The 21,407-nt window shown below is 42.4% G+C and overlaps 2 protein-coding genes across 2 annotated transcripts in view; one reads left to right on the forward strand and one right to left on the reverse strand.

Moving 5' to 3' along the window:
- elfn1b (extracellular leucine-rich repeat and fibronectin type III domain containing 1b) overlaps nt 1-21,407 on the reverse strand; it is a 73,349-nt gene that overhangs the window by 18,126 nt on the left and 33,816 nt on the right. Inside the window, exon 2 of the mRNA XM_056765943.1 lies at nt 4,550-4,625. The gene's annotated coding sequence lies outside the window, so the exon portion shown is untranslated. The remainder of the gene's footprint in view (nt 1-4,549; nt 4,626-21,407) is intronic.
- On the forward strand, nt 8,789-20,163 carry LOC130435368 (UDP-glucuronosyltransferase 2C1-like). The gene is made up of 2 exons (XM_056765952.1): nt 8,789-8,965; nt 18,026-20,163. Exon 2 carries the CDS (start codon nt 18,031-18,033, stop codon nt 19,624-19,626), a length of 1,596 nt encoding a protein of 531 aa, XP_056621930.1. The 5' UTR covers nt 8,789-8,965; nt 18,026-18,030; the 3' UTR covers nt 19,627-20,163.

Below are 21,407 nucleotides of genomic sequence, written 5' to 3' on the forward strand. Positions count from 1 at the left end.
GCTCCAGTCAGGGCAGAGACCTCAAGTGTTTAACCTCAGTATTAGTCTCAGAGCGATACTTGCCATCCTAATGCTTCCGTATAAGCCACAGTCACAACCAAACTACTCTTGAGATGTGCTGGGAAGAGTAAAAGCCTTTTAACACCGTGAGGACATGATTACAACAAACAGAAGCGAAATGAGTTAAATGAATCAGGAAAGATACAGTCGGCTGGGCAGTGCTCAAGACAACCACATAGCACTACGTGACCGGAAAGCTACCAAGCAAGAAATAAGCTCGGTTTGCTATTTGTTTCTCCTCCCACACCCAGTCTCTTGTCTTTGACCCTGCCTTCAGGTTTCAGACTACGTCTCTCACAAACCATCATCTCTAAAGAAAGTCTGAATATCTGTCAAAGTAATTCATATGCTGTATATCTGGTGAATACTAAACGGGCGGCTGTACAGAAAAGTCAAGAGATAAGAATGCGAGCATGAGAAGTCTAAGAGTTGTGCACAAGGCACCGTTTCGTTATAGTGTGAAAGACAAGTCAAGTACAACCGTGGGTGTAATAGATAGAGTATTAAATTAAATTAATCTTAAAATGAAATGTTTGTCATTATTTATTTATCCTCATGTCATTCAAAACCTGAATATGACTCTTTCTGTTGTGGAACACAAAAGAACCGTAAAAACACTGTAAAAGCAGACTTAAGCACAATTGCACTCTTCTGCTGACAATTTTTTTCTCCAGAAAGAAGATATTTTGAGAAATGTCTCAGTGGTTTTGTCTCCATACAATGGAAGTCAATGGAGGTCAATGTAGTTTAGATACCGATATTCTTCAAAAGGTCATATAGGTTTGGAATGACATGAGGGTGAATAAATGCTCAAAGAGTTTTCCTTTTTGTTCAAACTATCCCTTTAAGGTTGTAGCCTTGCTTGACCAGATCTTTGACCACATGTGGAGGAGACAATCGGACCTCAAGTTAACTTTTCTTTTACATCCCATTTAGAGGAGTGTTGAACTAAAGTACCACAAATGTACATACGTAGAAAAAAGTGATACGTGCAGACTATTTTACAGACGTTATTGCAAAAGGAAGTTTAAATAAAACTTTGATATAATTTTGTTTGTTTGTCCTTGAACCTGGAAGAGTTTTTCAGAATGTGACTGGTCTGATTGTCCAGATTGGAGATATTTCCTGATCTGAAGTAAATTTACTTTGTGTGATGAGATAGAAAAGATGTAAGATATCAACTTGGATATATTGACGTATGAGAGTATTTATTGCTTTGTTACTTATTGGATTCTAAAACAGTGACTGTACAGTATCACGAACAGTCAGTAGGCTACTACCATAGTATTTTGGACATTAACCATAGTACATACCTACTGTATAGTCTTGGTTTTTTGTCAATGTCCTAAAAACAAAGGTATACTGTGGTACACGTCCAAAAAAACCAAGACACTCAAAAGCTATTTTGTAGAAACATCTCAGGGTACAAAAATACCATGGTATGCATATTTCATTGCATCGGGGGTACCAATTGATGTCGATTTTACTATTTGATGTCCTCACCGTAGTATAAAAACCTTGCAGTATACTTTTGTGTAAGTGTAGCCACAGATCTGACGGCTGATGGTGCTTTGAGGTGCCTGACAGCCATAGCTCACTGTATGCTTTCAGTATATGAAAAAGTCACAGAATATATCAAAAATATAACCAATTGCGGTCGAAAAGTATCTCCGTGAGCAAATAAAAAAAATCGAATAGGTTTTGAATGACATGGCGATGACTAAACGACGACAGAATTATCATTTCCTAAGGAAGTGTCCCCTTAAACTCTATCTGGCTGGCATTCATAAAAGCATTAGATGTGATGGATGTGTTTTCCCCTGGATCTGGTTTATGTTGAGACAAAGCCAAGGCAGACCTTCAACCATCTATCACCACCTGTTCTCCCTCACGGCGGATCTGTATCCATACAGACGGCCATCAATTTCACTGCACTGTTGCGTAACCACAACAAACTTGAAGAAACCTGCAGCCGTTGTTCAAGACCTTTTGTATCCAGCGCTGACGATTTTCCCCGTGTGACGTCAATGTAAAGGAAGAGCGTGTTTACTTTTTAATGGAGAAGACTGACAGGCATACTGTACGCTGCTAGGTATCTATTAGCTGTGCTACGGAGGGATTATGTTGTCTTGAGGGAGTCAAAGCTTTTGTAAATGAATGAATTCCAAACCTCTAAATCCTATTAGCCGCATGCGGAGGTGAGAGAACGCAGAGCCATGGCTTAACCTTAAGACTGACAGACGCACAATTCAGTTTTATTGCATCTCTTTTTTTCCACGCTACACAAACACTCCTGAATACCTGTAATCCCATTTTAATAATATAGATGGTCAGGAGATGGAGTCTCTATGAACTGCCTGTATTTTTGTTTTGGTGCCTAAGTAAATTTCCGTCTCTTAATGTTATGAATGTGCTTTGTTTGGTTTTTAGAGATTGGATTTATAAATAAAATCCTTTTGGGATCCAAAAGTAGAAGACCACTAGTGAAATTTCTTATTACATTTTACAGATTTTATTGTCTTGGCCTGGACTTCAGGTTTGCGCAAAACCTGATCTTTCATGTTGTCCAGGAATTATTGCATTTTTTTACAATGAGCATCTGTTGTCCTTAAAAGGATAGTTCACCCCAAAATGAAAACTCTGCCATCATCTACATTTTTATTTTCGGATGAACTGGCCCTTTAAATTATATGAAGAAAATCTGCATTTTCGTTTACATGGTTGATGTCACAAGTTATTTGAACAGTGAAGATTGTAGAATCGCACACATTTCTTATTCAGTTCACATGTTCCTTGTTTTCAAGCTTTACATTCTCGAAGCCTTTCAAAGATTTTCAGTCTCAGATTGTCACTGGGGTCTTTTCGGACCCGTCGCACATCTTGCATGCATATGCATGAGCTTTCCTTTGCGTTTATTCAAGAAAACAGAATAACGCTGAAAAGTAATGAGCTTTCCCGCTTCGTTCCTCTTTCTGTCCATTTGTCTTTCCCGACCACAAAATGAATCTGCTGCTCTGTCAGAAAAAATAAAACCAAATCAACTCAGAGCTTCGGAGAAAGAGAACGAGGTTGGTTGGAGGGGAACAGGAGAGAGAAATGGATGAAGATGTACATTAGTCAGAGGCCGGGAGTGTGGCAGAAGGCCCATGAATCTCAATCTAACTTTATTCAGCTGGGACCAGGAAGGTCGTGCGAAATCGAGTGACGCAGCAATTACACGCGCCTGCCAGGACGATTGCGATTGGCTGTCTTGCTTTTGATCCAATAACTCCAGTCTGGCAGGGCGGTTGCGATTGGTCATTTTGTTTTTAAAGGGGTCCTATTTTGCCTATTTTTATGTTTCTTAAAAAGTCTTTGTTATGTTTATGGTCAAGCTGAGCCAGTCTTTTGTGATTGGTCTATCACTAAGTGTGTGTTGAGATATCCGTGTCCCAGGGGCAGGGAAAATGTAAATTTGGGATTCATGATGTAACTAACCCAGGGAAATGTTTGTGGTCACAAAGTGTGTTCATTGCAGTCTTTAAAACGTGATTTCTGTTAAAGAAAATATCTTTCTTTACTGTGACCTTTATAGAATTTGAATTAAGATTAATTTCATCAGACTTTGCATTTAAAGAGATGTCTAGAAATGTATTTGACGTGTAATGATCTGTTTGTTTTTAACTACTCTTAATGGATATTTTAAATAATAGTTTTATGAATAGAGTTCATATGATTTTTTCTTGTGTACATGTCAACGTTCAGTGTGTGTCAGCTGAGCAATTTGTGAGATTTTTATGGCTTCATTTGATCTGAAAAATGTATAAATACTATTTTATTTTCTTCACAAGACCACTTTTTAAAAAACAAAGCTTCTCAATCCACTCGAAATGTATAAGATTTAAAGAAACCTCAAATTTGCACTACAATGGTAAAGGCAGCGAATTATTCACATTTACAGTTAACATTCTATGTTCGACTCAAAAATGTTCATTTTGTGAGAATTTGAGTCATTTATCTTTTCTCATTCTGTTGGCAAGAGAAATGTACCAGATTTTAAAACCTATCCCGTGTTTTTCGCTGTATCCCAAACCAAATGTTCCTTGCACTTGTTGGTTTTCTAAAGCTGAATAAACTGAGCTTCAGGTCACTTTTCAGATGCCTTTTCAAACTCTGGAGGTGAGCAATTTAGCTGTGGAAGACAATCCATCACTGTGGCGTGTTTGAACAAGCTTCTGCCTGGACTGTGTGGTAAACGTTGTTGTGTTTGAACATTCTGTACAGATTCAGAGCTTAAAGTTAAAGATCCAGTTCAGAGGCCTAGAGAGAAAATACTTATACTTGCATTTAATAGAAGTTGAGTAATGACAAAAGCATAATTATATGTTTATTTACTGTATAGTTAAGAAAGAACAGCATTTAAAATACTAAATTGTTTCACTCAAGCGTTTATTTCCTTTTACGATCATCTTTACGTGTGTTTGTTCATGAACAAGAATGGACGCCCTACCTTAGTGCCTGCAGCGATCTGAAAGGTGCTCCTTGGTTCTCAAGTGTCCGGGTATTCAAGGGTATTTTTGTAGAACCTGCAAACAGAAAGGTACAAGAACCAAGATAAGATTTTGAGATATTAAAACACTTTCATTGTATAACACCCCTTTTAAGACTACATGAAGCATCAATTTCTGAACAGCTACTGGAGTAAGAGACAGGACACGTGTGAGAGAGATAGAGAGAGAGAGCCTCTTGTCCAATCTGATTTGAGGATCAAAGTAGAATTGTATTATTAGTGGTATTATTTTATTACAAGCAAAGTTTGGCAAATAACACTATATTATAAACTACTGTACATAGCTTATGTTATAGAAATGAAGTTAACCCTGTTATTGTGTGACTTATCGAGGAAAGCAAAAAATTTAATTGGCATTGAAGGAGGATCCCGATATCATGTTATCGGTTGGCTAGTGGCTAATAATACAACTATTTATATTTATATTAATTTATTAATTTATTTATAATTTATTAATATTTTATTCTATAACAATTTGACAAGCAAATATACAACCGTTGTGTAATAATGACAAATACACAGCGTTAGCAGAAATGTCTTACACAAAATGAAACAGAATACAGTCATCTCTATAATCTTCAGGTTTACACACTGCTGAACTTTTTCCAGGAAGTTCATGTGGGTCAGGAAACATGGGACGCATTCCATGTTTAAGAACTACTATACTAGTCTAGTATCCTGTTACATACAGTTAGGAATGTAAGCAGGGTTCTTCTGCGTTGAAGCACTTTCTTTAAATGCCATATCGTCTGGTAAAGATTGACTGGTCTGTAGCACAGCACTTTCTGAAAATAAAAATTGTGATTGGCCCTATTTCATGAATTCATTACTGGATGAAAAGGAAAAAACGCGATTGCCACCATGCCCTCATCTATCTGGACCGCATACTGAACCTGCTGTTCCTGAAATCTGCTTTATTAAGTCACACTGACCCAGGATTGAGAGCCCTCCAAGGAAAATTTATTTTTCTGAACAGATCCTGACACCTTCATATCACACACAGTACATGCACACTCAATATAAGCAGTTTTATTAGACATCAGAAATGCGTCATGGCAACCATAAGATGAAATGCAATTGACTGCTTTCTTTCTTTTAAAAATTTGTTGTACATATGTACAATGACTATTCATTTCTAGAATAATATTATACCTTTATCCATCCATATATCCCTACTTCTCTTTCCTATACCTTTCTTTCTCCCTCCCTTCCTCTTTCTATCCCTCCTTCCTTTATCCCTCCCCATTTTCTTTATTTTTTCTTCATTCCTACCTTCCTTAATTCTTTATTTCTTTCTCCCCTCCTTTATCCAGCCATGTATCCCTACATCTCTTTTCCATACCTTTCTTTCTTTCTTTCTTTCTTACTAGCTTTCTTTCTTTCTTTCATTCTTTCTTACTAGCTTTCTAACTATTCTTTCTCTCTCTCTCTCTCTCTCTTTCTTTCTTTATTTCTTTCTTCGTTGTTATGCTTAACTGACAGGGTTGCATTATAGATGGTTCTTTACTGCCCCAAGTCAAAAAAGCCCATCTCCACAGTCCATATGATATTCTAGCCTCTATAGCATTGGACTCTCTTGCAATGTCAGTGTATAGATATTTAAAAAAGTACATGTACCATAATATCATGTACCAGATTGCTTTGAAAAAGTGACTTTCTTGAAAGCTTGTAAAGACCATAGAGCCCCCACAGTAGAAATAATAAGTGCAAATAAATGAATATAAAAATGAAATACAACACAGATGTGCTTACTCTGAATCTAAATCACTTCCTAGATAGTACACAAGCACAAGATGCTTTCACGAGACATCCTACAGTGGATCCTTCATCAATAGGACACACAATTTGAGGTATCAATCATGTGTATACTGGAGCACAAAAACGGGACACGTCCTAAAGTTTACTGTAATGTCTGCGGTAGTCATTAAACACACTCTACGTCAGTCCAGGCACTCATCCATCCATCTAAAACTAAAGAGGTTATTGATGTGTCAGATTTATATCACTATAAACAGTATAGCGCTATGATTGCAAGTCTCTCTCGCTCTCCCTCATGTCACGCTATTCAATAACTGTGTTCCTCTGTCCTTTTAACTGGTGTTAATTAAATGAACGCAGTAATCATGGAGAGGTGTCTTTCAATGCAATTAGCTTGACATACTGTGGGACATTAGTGCCATCTTTGCCGTGACCTCATATAAAGTAGATAAAGTTTTTTCAAATTAATTGGCAGGTTAATGAGTTCACAGTGGGTTGTGCCTCTCACCCAAAGGTTTTCCAGAGCGCAGAAGGCTAGCGTATGTGCGTTTCGCTACAAAGGTTTTACCCTCTTGTTCACATTCTTTACACATAAGGACAGATCACAAGCCAATTAAACTCAAGCTAATAAGCAGATTTAATATTCCTTGTGATGTTTGGAGGCAGGGAAAGGGGAGGAGAGAATATGAAATAAAATGTGTGAATGCACCGTATTCTTGCTATTACAGTTTCCGCACACAAACTCATATGTATTCGCCTCGCGGCCATTCTATTGCAGTGACCCAGAAAAGCAGAAAATTGCACCGGGCGAGTCAGAAATCATCAAACCCGGTTTCAATGACCTAGCAGCAACCACGAAAGCACACATTTGGTCGAACAGGTGCTGTAATTGTGCCAAAAGTGTGCAAATGTTTGTGTCCAAAGGCGTCCGTGTTTGTTTGCACGCAGCGTCGTACAATATCTTTCAAGCACCACTTGGTTGCATCACCTGTTTCAGAAATCAATGGGTGAGCAACCTGATGTTTATGTATTTATATTTGCATTTGTATTCCAGACACGGCCGTGTGAAGTACATATTCAGCACAGTGAGCTTCGGCCTGCAGGGAGAGGAAATACAACAGAAAGACGGGAAGTACACAATGCGGTGTGTATAAAGTAGACAAACCCTTAATGTAAGTATTCATGTTGCACAAGTGCTTTTATGCGACTTGTATAACATACTTATAGGCACAGTGAGATCCTGACTTCTAATTCTCATTTCCTAATTCTCTTTTATTCTAAGGTAAGCTGCAAGAAAACGCATCAATGCTAAAATTTCTGCTGGCACAAAAGAGCATTTTATGATGACACGGTGCTCTGGTAAATAGCACATGCAGATGCATTAGATCTGTGGCGTGCACAAATAAAGCATCAACCACCCGCCTCCTACCAATTTTACGCCATTTGGACCCTCCACACAGCAGCAGAATTTTAATCAACAGGGGTTACCTCAGATCATGCTGTTTAATTGATAGCTAGGGATGCCAGCTGAATTTCAGGCTTTGCAGGTGATAGTATCACATAACCAGAAATGGGTGATACTTCATTATTTCAAGATATTAGTTAGAGACAGAAGAATGGAAATGAGATCATTATGAAACGTAAAATTAATGACAGCTTGCAATGGGCTCTCCCAAAGTGAGTTATGAATAATACGAACACGGCAAAAACAATTTTACTGAATCATCTTTTTGATGCTTAAAATTAGAATCCAAATACCTTTACTTTTTTATTGTATGCTATTTCTCTTTCTTTCTCACATTTTTTATACTGTGCGTTTTTGCTCATCAAGTAAAGATACAAAAGTTTATTGTCATTTGACTCAAATGTCTTCCAAGATCTATGCATGTGTCAGAACTTCTGAAATGAGATGTGAAGAGAAATATAACATATTCATTTCTTACATTAAAAAACTTGAGAAAATGTGGATGAAATGATTTGGACCAAATAAAAAAGGCAGACATTAGGACAAATTAGAATAGAAGTGAACTATTTTTATATGATTTAAAAAGCATATAGAGTGACACTTCAAGAAGCTTGGTGATAAAATGCATTTTACAAATTCTAGTCAAAGGGTGGCTACTTTAAAGATGCTAAAACTGTATTATGAAAGAATTGTGAAGTTTGTTTTTTGTTATTCCCACATGTGTGTTATTCCATAGTTTTTCCCTATTATTCTTAAATGTGGAACAATATAAATAAAATAAATAAAGCATGAGTAAGTGCCCATAGACTTCATTTAAAAGCTGAACACTGCTAAAAAAAGACGATCATTTAACTTAGACTGCTGTCTTTACATTACAAGCATATCTCGTAAAGCTGTCATATTATTAAAGTCCAACAGGGGGTGTGCCGCGGGCAGTTTTCTAAGAGTTAAAACTCATGGACTTGAGGAACGTAACATAAGAACAATCACGCCGCTCGCGCATGCTGTGACGAAACTTTACACCTCGAATTCGGACATGCGTATGTTTTACCTCATATTATTTACATTACTTATGTGAAATTTGGCTCGACATACTCCCTGTTGGAAGCTTTCTTGAGGATATTTCTCCCCCGGTGAGTATAAGACATGTGGCAATGGCGATACACAGTAACTTAATTGTGCTTTAACAAATAACTTAGTAACTAAAGAAAAGTTTCGTACGGCTGCAGGGTGTAACGTTGCCCAGCTGACGTCATTGCAGCAGATGATATTCTGTATAGGCGTTGCAATAACCTTATAATATTTCAGCTTTTGTGCACTGTGTTGTTACAATAAAACACCCTTTTTAAGTGATTGTAATATAACAATATAGACTAACATTCTTTAGAGTGTTTTTCTCAGCATGAAGTTTAGTATGAAAACGTTTTGTACAGTATGTTCTTGCGTTAGTAAACGATGACGTCAGTAAGTTAGTTTCCCTATAGGCACAGGTTCTGCTACACTTTCGAAACTTTAACTTTTACTGATATATATTGTTTAAACGTAGCGTTTATTGTGGAAGCGGAAGGACAGTCCAAAAGAGGATGCAGTGCCTATCACATGGGTGTACGTGCAGTTAACATGTTTTGCAAAAACAAAAGGATACTGTTTTGTATTGAATAGACAAAACTGCTCACTGGCCCATGTCTCAAATATAACCATGAATCCTCCTTATTTACATCTCTGTTTTTCTCACTGAAGATTGTTGTTGACAACTTGTAGTTTTTTTCTCTAATGGCATAGAAGTCATTCAGAATATCGGAGCAACTAAAATTCAAGAAGGTAATGCTGTTTGCGCCTATTTACAACCCCCTCTTCAAATGACCCAGGAGTGCATTGCTTTTACCTCGAAATATTATTAAAAGGTCCTTTATGAACCCTTTTTACTATGATAACCTGCATAGGCTCATTTATTTGGGATCTTGTCCACCACACAGGTTACGTATACAGTAAGCACACTGTCACACTCTTAAATCCTTCTCCTTATTCACCCCGATAAAAGTAATAAATAAACAGCATAAAGAATGTAGATTAACTAGTCAACAAAGCTAATTTTTATTAGTTATAAAGTGGATAACTAGTTCACCATGCTGAGCAATCCTTAGTCCTGACCATAAATTCATTCCCGTCCGATCAAAATAGAAATGCAACTATCAGATGTTTATGCCGCAAAATGTATAAGAAAAATAAGTGGAATTTGTTTTAGACACGTTGTCTATGGCCTGGAATTACTATCGCATTTACCCTGTTTACATCTGTCAGACGATAATCTGTGAGAAATCCAAAATGCATCTCCTGTGACCACAACTGATCAGATTTTACTCAGCCGAGGGCCTCTGATTTCATTCATCAATTTACATTAAAGCAAAGTTTAAAACCGTTTTGCCGTAATAATTACGTTATGTGAGTAGGCGGTCCTTGTCAGGGTGCATTTGCATTTAGTCTACCAATGTAATCTGGTTATATGCCTTTCTGACCACCTTCAGACGTGGTTTAAGTAATCGGATCGCTGTGCATCATCAACTCAAATTGGAGCCTTTTTACAGAGTATTATAGCCGTCATCTGTGACTGGATCTGTAAATTGGCCCTCTCTGTGTTTCAGCAAATGTGAAAGGGATTCTATCAATTTTCCATTTTTTGCTATAGTCGTGTTGTCTGCCTGGCGGGAAATTGTGAATTTGAGAGTATATTTTGTATTTTATGTCGCCGATTTGTCAGTTAACTGAAATGAGATGGGCCATACCCACACCTATTTCCAGGTAATGGCCAGATCAGTCACTTTTACGTCAATTCATTTTGCAGACATTTTTATCCCCTCTTATTTTACTTACAAATGAGGAACGCTGTCATTTCAACTGTTTTTTAGAAACCAGAATGAGAACGCAAAGTTCCCTTTCTGTCGGTCTCTCGACGTTGTGTCGAGAACGACAGATGGGGTTCGCCCTTGAGAACCAATCAACTCTGACTACTATAGAAAAGGCCAATGAAATTTGGCGAATGCAATTTGCATGCCGGGCTCCACCCCCGGAAATCCGGTATAAAAGGAGGCCGGCGTGCAGCATTCACTTACCTTTTGTTCTTCAGAGCCATCGCTCATGAGTACAACTCAGGATTCAATCCTCTACAACTACACGCTGGTGCTACGACGTGTTACAGCGGATCGTCCCTTCCTGCAGCGACCTTCCCCTGGGCGTCTCGGCGGTTCCGGAGGTGTTAGAGATTTTTTCTAAAAGTCCTTTTCAGGACTGACTGAGCATTCTCCAGCGCGGCATGTCCCGCTGTTCTCTTGGGTGCGGCACCCTCATCGAGGAGGGGGATGGACACGATCGCTGCATTAGGTGTCTGGGCGTCCAGCACACTGAAGCAGCGTTCGTTGACACATCTGCCTGCACTGCGGGCAGATTGTCATTCAGAAGTTGCGGTCACGGGTGGCTGTCTTCCTACGGGAACCAGCCACCATTTCGTCTGCTACCCGGGCTGTGACATCTGTGGCTACGGCCCCGATGACCACCCACGTTAGCAGCGTTAGTGATACGGGGAACTCTGCGAACGTAAACCCGCCAGCCAAGTGCTCACGGGCCGATCGCACCCCGATTCGCTCTTCTGAACGTTCCCCAACCGGCGGTGGCATACCGTCCGGATCCTCACGCACACACTCGGAAACGATGTGTGACGTAGATGAGATGTCGCTCGCAGCATCGGAGGGAGACTGGCATCCGACTCTGCCGAATCCAAACTCCACCCCCAGCGGTCGAGTTCAGGAGGAAGCAGAAGTGATGTCATCCGTGCTAACCCGGGGATGCGTGGTTCCCGAGGTCGGTGCGCGGTGCAAACCGCGCCCACCCCGGGTGCCATGTTTTTCCCGGAGGTGCATGAGGAGCTGTGTAAAACTTGGAACGCTCCACTCACGGACCGTTCCAGTGAAACCAGCTCCGGCTCCCTTACTTCCCTCGATGGTGAGGCAGCCAAGGACTGCGTCGAGATCCCCCGGGTGGAACGTCCGCCTGCGGTGCACCTGTGCCGCGGACGGCTACCACCTGGGGGGGGATCGACCACTCCTACCGTCCAAAGCACGTAAGACTTCGGCATCACTGGTGTCGAAAGCTTGCGATGTTGCGGGCCAGGCTGCCTCCTCTCTCTATGCCTTGGCCATCCTGCAGGTCCGCCAGGCCAGGGCGTTGAGAGGGCTCCACGAGGGTAAGGCCGACCCGGGTATAATGCAGGATCTCCGTGCCACCGCTGACAGCGCTCTACGGGCGACTAAGGCGGCGGCACGGGCCCTGGGTCGGACGATGTCCACGGTAGTGGTCCAGGAGAGACACCCCCGGCTATACCTTGTGCAGAAGAGTGACAGCAAGGAAGTCCGCTTTCTTGATGCACTCATCTCGCAGGGTGGGTTGTTGGTAACACCGTCGAGGACTGCGCTCAGCAGTTTTTTGACGGCGAAGCAGACAGTGGCAATTAACCACATTTTTTTCACGCCGCGACTCGGCCGCCTACAGGCCTCCGAGATCTCACGTGACGTCTGCTTCCCTGCAACCCAGGACCCTTTCGACATCGGCTCCGGTTCCTGTGCCCCCACAGGCGGCACCCCGGAAGCAGAGGTCGAGGGGGAAACCTCCACCCCGTCAGCAACCTCCTCGCGAGAAGGGACACTGACGGGAAGACCCCAGGGAGAACAACATCGGGCCCGAACCTTCACAGCCACGGCTCTGATCGGTCGGTACGGGACGACTCCTGCCTCGTCACCAAAGCCGGGCCCTTGTTAGGGCTTGGCGCCCACTTACTCACTGAGTTTTCTGTTCTCCCCGGGTTTACTTGCAGCCGATCGCACACTCCACTGGACTGTGCTCGGCGAACCGACCTCACACCCTGGCGAGGCGTGAGGTCGTACACATACGACAGCCGTCACCACTCTCAAACCGACAGTGCGTGCCGTTGTCCCGCCAGGCAGGTAAGCAGGCGGAGCAAAAACCTTCCCTCCGGGGACTCCCCGCGACATGGTTAGCTCCGCCAGCCGACGAACCACCCCCCGTGGGAATGATGAAGCAGACCGTCCCCTTGGTCACCCTGTCACAGTCCCTGGGAGCTCGAGAGCTGCCCACACTGTCTCGCTGGCTAATGAGGGCGGTCCGTCTTGGTTACTCGATCCAGTTCGCCAGAGACTCACCCAAGTTTCGGGGCATCATCTCTCCCTCTGTCAGAGGCAGGGACGCCTCCGTACTTCGGGTAGAGGTCACCACCCTTCTGGCAAAACAGGCATCGAGTTCGTCCCTCAAAACCAAGATGTTCAGTGGGTCACCACCCGCACTTCATCGTTCCCAAGAAAGACGGCGGGTTGCCCCCAAAGGCTGCGTACCCTGAACAGAGCACCTTCACAAGCTGCCATTCAGGGTGCTCACACAGAGGCGCGTCCTGACATCTATGAGGTGTCAGGATTGGTTCGTGGCAATCGACCTGAAGGACGCTTACTTTCATGTCTCGATCCTCCTCGACACCGGCCGTTCCCACGGTTCGCGTGCGAGAGGCGGGCATATCAGTACAGAGTCCTCCCTTTCGGTCTGTCCCTGACCGCCCTTTCTCCCTGAGAGGAGGAAGGCGAGCGGGTACTAAACTATCTCAGCGACTGGCCTATCTTGGCACACTCGCGAGATCTGTTATGTACACAAAGGGACCTGGTGCTCCGGCACCTAGGTCGATTGGGACTCCAGGTCAACCAAGAGAGGGGCAAGCTCTCCCCAGTGCAGAGCATCCTCTTTCTCGGTATGGAACTCAGCTCTGTCACCATGTCGGCACACCTGTCCGCAGTTGTGCCCAACCAGTGTTGAACTGTCTGAAATGAACATTTTAGGCAGACAGCGGTCCCCCTGAAACAATTCAGAGGCTCCTGGGACACATGGCGTCCTCGCGGGTTAATACCCCTCGAGTTGATGCACATGACACCGCTCCAACACTGGTTTCAGAGTCGAGTTCCGAGGAGAGCGTGGCACACCGGCAGCAGGCGCATGGTGATGCCGCCCTGCTGCCGACGCACCATAACCCCTAGTCTTTATGACTTTTTCGACGGACTCAGGTCCCTTTGAGCAGGTTATGAGGCAGGTCGTGGTGACGACTGAAGTCTCCCTGCAGGGGTGCGGTGTAGTGTGCAACGGGCACGCAGGTGGGGTCTTGGACGAACCCCCGCCTGCGCTGGCATATCAATTGCCAAGAGTTGTGGGCTATGCTACTTGCACTGAGCAGGCTACGGCCTCTCGTGCGAGACATGCACGTGCTGTTCCGAGGACAGCACTATAGCTGTAGCGAATACAGATCGTCAGGGTGGCGTTCGCACACAGCAGCTAAACACAACTTGCTCGACGCCTCCTCCGGTGGAGTCAACAGGTGACTCGTTCCCTGCAGGCCACACACCCCGGGCAAACTGAACTAGACAGCCGACGTGCTTTCTCGCCAGTTTATGCCTCGTGGAGAGTGGCGACTCCACCCCCGTGCAGTCCAGCTCATTTGGAGGCTGTTCGGGTAGGCCCAGGTAAAACCTGTTCACCTCCCGTAACACCACCATTTGCCCGCTTGATAGTCCCTGCCCTCGGCACGGATATCCTTGCGCACAGCTGGCCGCGGGATGGGCGGAAGCACACCTTCCCCCCCCCAGGAGCCTTCTTGTACAGACTCTGTGCAAGGTCAGGGAGCAGGAGCACCAAGTGTTCTTGGTTACACCACACCGGTCTAACCGCACTTGGCCTCAGAGCCGATGCTCTGGACAGCGACTCCCCCTGAACCATTCCCCTGAGAGAGGACCTGCTCTCTCAGGGGAAGGACACGTTCTGGCATCCCAGATCAGACCTCTGGAACACCCATGTCTGGTCTCTAGACGGGACGAGAAGATCCTAAGATGGCTACTCCCCCTATACGGCTGAGACCATCACCCAGGCTAGGGCCCCATCTACTAGGCGGTTACACGCCTCTAGACGGTGCCTCTTCTCGTCCTGGTGTCTTTCTCAACGAGAAAGACCCACTGAGGTGCTTGATCAGGATTGTGTTCCCCTCCTCACGAGACTGGAGACTAACATCTCCCTTCCACACTGAAAGTGTATGTAGTCGCTATTGCCACTCATCACGACTCAGTCGGTGGAAAGTTTCTAGGGCAACACGACCTGGTCACCAGGTTCCTAAGCAGCGAGAGGGCGGAATCCGCCTCATCTCCGCTCCATACCCTCTTGGGACCCTAAGTGGTCCTGGGGAGCCTCAGGGCCCCCCAAAGAGCCCCTCGGAGGTTCCGATCTTCCTCATAGAGTAAGACGGCCCTCCTGACGGCGCTCACTTCCTTCAAGAGGGTAGGGGACCACCGAGCATCCTCCGTGTCCCTGGATTGCCTTAAACTCGGCCCTGGAAACTCTCACGTTATCTTGAGACCCAGGCCCGGATGCGTGCCCAAGAAGTTCCCACTACTCCCTCCGGGGCCAAGTGTTGAACTTGCAGGCGCTCCCCATAGGGGAGGAAGACCCAACCCGATTAGTGTTGTGTCCAGTACGTACTGGACCGCACGCAGAGCTCTGAAGCTCTGACCAGCTCCGTGTCTGTTGGAGGACAGCAGAAGGGGAGCAGCCTTCCCCCTTAGGCCGGGATACCATGTGAGCTATCACAGATAGCTCTAACCGGACTAGTGCTACCGGACGTCTGTAACACCCCCTCCGTGGGCTGTTCCGTCTGATGTATCCTCATGAGAATGGTTCCCACTCCTGGTAACCCATGAGCTTCCCCAGGTGGGCCTCCACCTCGCGGTTAACTACTCAGTCCGCACGTTCCATGCGTTCTCCTCCAAGGACGAGACCATACCTATATCCACCATATTCCTCCCCACGGGTAGGAGGTGGCCTCTGTAGCGCTTCTCTGATTAAGAGTCGCGCTTACCCGGTGTAAACTGATCTGGACGGCCTCTCGCCTATAGAGAGCTAAGGCCCCGTCCGTGAAAGTTACCGGTCAGGGCTGTACCCATCTTTCTCCAAGAAAGCTCTGGAACCCCCCGACCACCACACTGGAAGGTTACAGTCTCACGAAAGCTTCGAGATGACACGCCCAGGCTTGTTACCGTCGCTTCGCTAGAGATTGTGACGCGATACAGCGTTGTGGCGTTTTCCATAGGCAACCCCATCTGTCGTTCTCGACACAACGTCGAGAGACCGACAGAAAGGGAACGTCTTGGTTACGTATGTAACCTCAGTTCCCTGATGGAGGGAACGAGACGTTGTGTCCCTTATGCCACGAACACGTATCGTATTCTGCTGCAGTTTGAGAGGTCTCAGGCTCTTCAGAACAAAGGTAAGTGAATGCTGCACGCCGGCCTCCTTTTATACCGGATTTCCGGGGGCGGAGCCCGGCATGCAAATTGCATTCGCCAAATTTCATTGGCCTTTTCTATAGTAGTCAGAGTTGATTGGTTCTCAAGGGCGAACCCCATCTGTCGTTCTCGACACAACGTCTCGTTCCCTCCATCAGGGAACTGAGGTTACATACGTAACCAAGACGTTTTATAGCCTTTGGAATGTTTCCGATGTGATTTGTTTGTGGATATGACTGTTAAAACCGGTTTCGGTGTTTCAGTGTCATTTAATAGTGTTTCTTTGCACATTCCTTATTTATTGATTTTCCTACTGTAAAAATTAATTTGGTCAATTGGGTTGCACATGAAGCTTGTCTTTTAGTTTCTGTCAACTGTGTTTGCGTTTGGTTAGCAGAATTTATTGCATAATATAATGAACCTGTGCTTCTAGCTACTGCATTGTACTTGGCACTGTGTTTGATATCACAGTGAAGGAGTTTTGCAATTTTTCTTCATACATTACATTAAGTACAAATATTTCAATTCATTTCTTCATATGATATTGTATTGTTTAGCTTAAGTGTTGAAGCATAGCTTATTGGCATGCCTTCTCCTTTGTACCTTTAAGGATTGTTAAGTGAACTTTCCCTCATATAAAATAGTATATGTTTCGTCATGCATGTTGAGGGGAAAAAAAAGTAAACTGTGTCAACTGTGCTTGTACTTCGTCAACTGTGCTCACGTTCTACAAATACTTACCTGGGTAAGACTATGATTTTTTGGTATAAATGCCAGAGACAGAAAAAAACAAAAACGCTAGCTTACTGTTACACATTTGGCTGTCAGTTTTCTGACTGCAAAATCTTTCTTTCGTACGTTAACAATGAAAAAGAATGAACAAACTGTATTCTTGAAGAAAACACAGGAGAAATGATGTTTAAAGAATAATGCTACAGTTGCATAACATTTTAACATTTTGTTTCAGAAAAGAATGTAGATGTTTTGCAGGCTTGTTCGAAAAAAGGACAAAATATGGGTCTGATCACAAATCACTTTTAACAATGTCTTTTTATTATTATTAACAAGACTAGCCTTCCCTCAAAGTTTGAAAATTTCATGCAAATGTCAACCTTAAGATGAAAAAAATCAATTTACTAATGTCAAAATTTGGAAGAATCCATAACGCATGAATTTTCTCTCTTAAAATAGAAAACTCGAGCATAGATAGACTGATATTTTCCTTATATCTGGACTCTATCATCAGGGGTTTAGTAAAAAACAAGCAGATGATTCAAGATATTGGTAATAAATACATTATCTGAGAATTTAAATATTTCAAGTTTTGACTGAAAATGTCACATCCATAATGCTGGAATTGCCGAATTGTAACATTTATTCATTTATTCATAGTTTTGGAGCTAGATGTAAAGAAACAACATTGAGTGTTGTAAATTATTAACTTGTTTCACTTTTTTGAAAATGGGTGGATATGAAAAAGGCATGTGTTTAGTTCATTTTACTGTTTTATTTAAAAAAACATAAACCATTTGGATGTTCATATCTTGTCTGAACGACAGCTACAATTTTGCTGCTTGTAGGAAATGTACATTTATTTACATGTATGCTTTTATCCAAAGCGACTTACATTGCATTATACTATAGATTTGTTTCTAATTATGTGCAATCCCTGGGATCGAACCCATGAGATTCCCTTGTTAGTGCCATGCTCTAACCAGTGAGCTACAGGAAAGCTAATGATTAACTTATGATTCACATGCTCAATTGATTTTGAAAAGTCATTCAGTTTATCACTCTCACTACCTTGCTTTACCACAGGTGCCATGAAGGGACAGATCTTTCACGTGTGCTGCCAAGTCATCATAACCCTTTTGGTGTTGACTGCCCCGGTCGTTCAGAGTGGGAAAGTTCTTGTCTTTGCAGTGGATGGCAGTCACTGGGTCAACATGAACATCTTGGTGGAGGCCCTTCACGCCAAAGGTCATAACATCACAGTTATCCGAATGTCAGACAGCTGGTACATCAAAGAATTCTCACCTCACTACACATCCATCACTGTGAATTCTCCTGGAGGGTTTGATGAAGAGTCCTTCGAGATGTTTGCATCCAGACTTATGGCAATTCAAAGGGACGGCTCTACCTGGGCTCGACTGAGTGTGGAGATCGAGATGTGGCAAACTACTTTTGAGATCACCGAAACTGAAAGCAACATGATAAAACATATGATGGAAGACGAGGGTCTAATGCAGTCTTTCAAAGAGACCAAGTATGATTTAATGCTTACAGATCCATTAATGTTTGGAGGTATCCTGTTGGGGCACTACCTGAAATTACCCATCGTCTTCAATGTCCGTTGGACGATGTATAATGAAGGTCATTTTGCGATAGCCCCTTCACCGCTATCTTACGTCCCCTCGCCAATGCTGGAGTTATCAGATCGAATGACCTTCTTTGAAAGAGTGAAAAATGTTTTAATGTACTTTGTATATGAAACACAGGGCGCTGTCCTGTTTGGTCCATATTATAATGCACTTTGCGAACAGTTTATTGGACCCGGAGTATCCTTCCTCAGCTTAATTCAAAGCGCTGATCTGTGGCTCCATAGGGTTGATTTTATTTTTGAGTTTCCACGGCCCACTATGCCAAACGTTGTCTACATTGGTGGCTTTCAGTGCAAGCCATCGAAGCCTCTTCCACAGGATCTGGAGGACTTTGTGCAGAGCTCTGGAGATCATGGTGTCATCGTCATGTCTTTGGGAACTCTAGTTGGTCAGCTTCCTGATGATGTGGCCGAGGCCGTTGCTGAAGCTTTTGCAGAACTTCCACAGAAGGTCATCTGGAGATATAAAGGAAGGAGACCATCTGCACTGGGAAACAACACCTTAGTAATGGACTGGATACCTCAGAATGATCTTCTGGGTCATCCTAAAACCAGAGCTTTTGTAGCTCATGGTGGAACAAACGGTGTTCAAGAAGCCATCTATCATGGGGTACCAATCGTTGGATTTGGGCTGATCTTTGACCAGCCTGATAATCTTTCAAAGATGAGAGTCAAGGGTGTAGCCAAGACCGTAGACTTTGGCACAGTGGACAAGAACTCTTTCCTTGAAACTGTCAAAGAGGTTCTTTATGAACCCAGTTATCGGGAGAACATGCAGAGACTGTCAAGACTTCACAGAGATGTTCCAGTCAAACCTCTGGACAACGCCATCTTCTGGATTGAGTTTGTCATGAGGCACAAAGGTGCCGCTCATTTACGCACAGAGTCGTACAAAATGCCCTGGTACTCGTATCATTCTGTTGATGTCATACTGTTCTTGCTGTCTGCTGTGATGCTCATAACCCTGACCACATATGCATTTATCAGATATTTATGCTGCAGAATATGTTTGAGAAAAACAAAAAACAAACTAGAATGATTTTTTAACAGAAACGTTTTTTTTACTGATGTTGACTGCAATGCACAATTTCTCAATTTACACAATTTCTTTTAAAACTTTTCTGAACCTTTACTTACATCCTATGATATTATTACAACACACAAGCTTGTAGTTTTTTAAACTTTTGTTACACCTAACAAAGGCTGACCTCAGTATAAATATAATTTTATGTTATAGAAAAATGAAAAGATAAAAAGGCATTAATGTCAATGCAACTATGTTCAGAAGTCTTAACATTTGACTGTTAAAACATTTATGTTTGTACTCCTTGGTGTTGGAATCACTGATTCACTCAAGTCTTTCCAGAAATCACTATGTGGCATTTCATGTTTTATTTTGTTTTGCTGAAATATGTAATTTGCAGTACTGTTGTAGTTTTTCCCTACATTTTAATTTACAAGACATGAAGTTTAAATAACATAAACATGCTATCTGGTTTAATTATTATTTTAAATAATGTTGTATATGTTCATAACTTGACATGTTTATATTAAATATATGTAATATTAAACTGCACCGGTCAAGATGACTTAGTACCTGGATGACCCTGTGATATTAGTTTTAAGTGTTTGTTATAATGGGAATAACAGACCTTGGAATGTCAGGACTAGCCAATCAGAATCAAGTAATCCAGAATACAGAGTAAGAAGTTTGGGTAGCACTTTACTAATAGCCTTTATGTATAATGCATTATAAAGTGTTATTAAAGGTGATGATGCGTTATAATTGTTCATAATGTGTGTTGTAATACATTTAATGTTGTTGTAAAGAATTATAACCAAATAAAAAATGCAAAGTGTAACCATGAATTGATAAGTTTTATAGTGTATTAACTGCAGTTACAATTATTCAAAATATATAACATTAGATTATAAGGTGCATTACAAGGAATAATTAATACATTAAAACTACTTTTATAATGCATTTGACATATATGCTTAAAGTAAAGTTTTACCTGTAGACTATATCAAATAAATGTCACCTGTGGGTTTCTGTGAAGCTTTTTGAAGCCTAAAGTGGGCGGAGCCCGCCAGTACCATTTTAGTAGCAACACGATGCATCACTCCCGTATAACTGAAAATGGGCAGAAAGGTGGGACATGATTGGATTTGAGGTGCAAGGTCCTGAAACCACCTGTCACTCAAGTGGCCACGCCCTTAATTATGCAGACTTTTTTTAGGATTAATATAATTTAAACGGATGAGTTATAAAAAAATTGTTGGACAAAGCAGCCAGTCGATGAATTGCAGTTTAGTTCACTTCCGTGTTGGTTTCACAAGAGGGAATGGAAGGTTGCCGCTTGACGTTTATAAGTGTTATTAGCTGTGTTGGATGTTAATGTGGTTTACACAGCTACCTTAATGTAAAGCTTCATTGAATTTGTCCCATACATTTTTTTTACTGTAAATTCCGTTATACAGTATGTAGTTTAATAGTTTTCTTTATTTTTCAGTTTTTACTTAGTCACACACACTATATTGTATGGTAGCTTATCAACTATATCTGCAGGTAAATGCCCTTTGTCCCTTTAAAGAGTGTTGAATGAACTTTCACTTGGTTGATATCGTATAATTATATCAGTATGCACAGAATGCCAGTGGAGACAAAGTTGTGATTGTAGTTTTGTGGTGTAGACTTTACTCAAAAAAGGCTTACAGTACAATTATAATGATTTTGCATGCTTCCAATTTAGAGGTAAGAGTATACATTTTTAAATGCTCAATGTACAAAATATTGCAAGATGCAATAAATCATAATGT

Source organism: Triplophysa dalaica, chromosome 2 (genome assembly GCF_015846415.1).
Source record: "Triplophysa dalaica isolate WHDGS20190420 chromosome 2, ASM1584641v1, whole genome shotgun sequence".
NCBI classification, from domain to species: domain Eukaryota; kingdom Metazoa; phylum Chordata; class Actinopteri; order Cypriniformes; family Nemacheilidae; genus Triplophysa; species Triplophysa dalaica.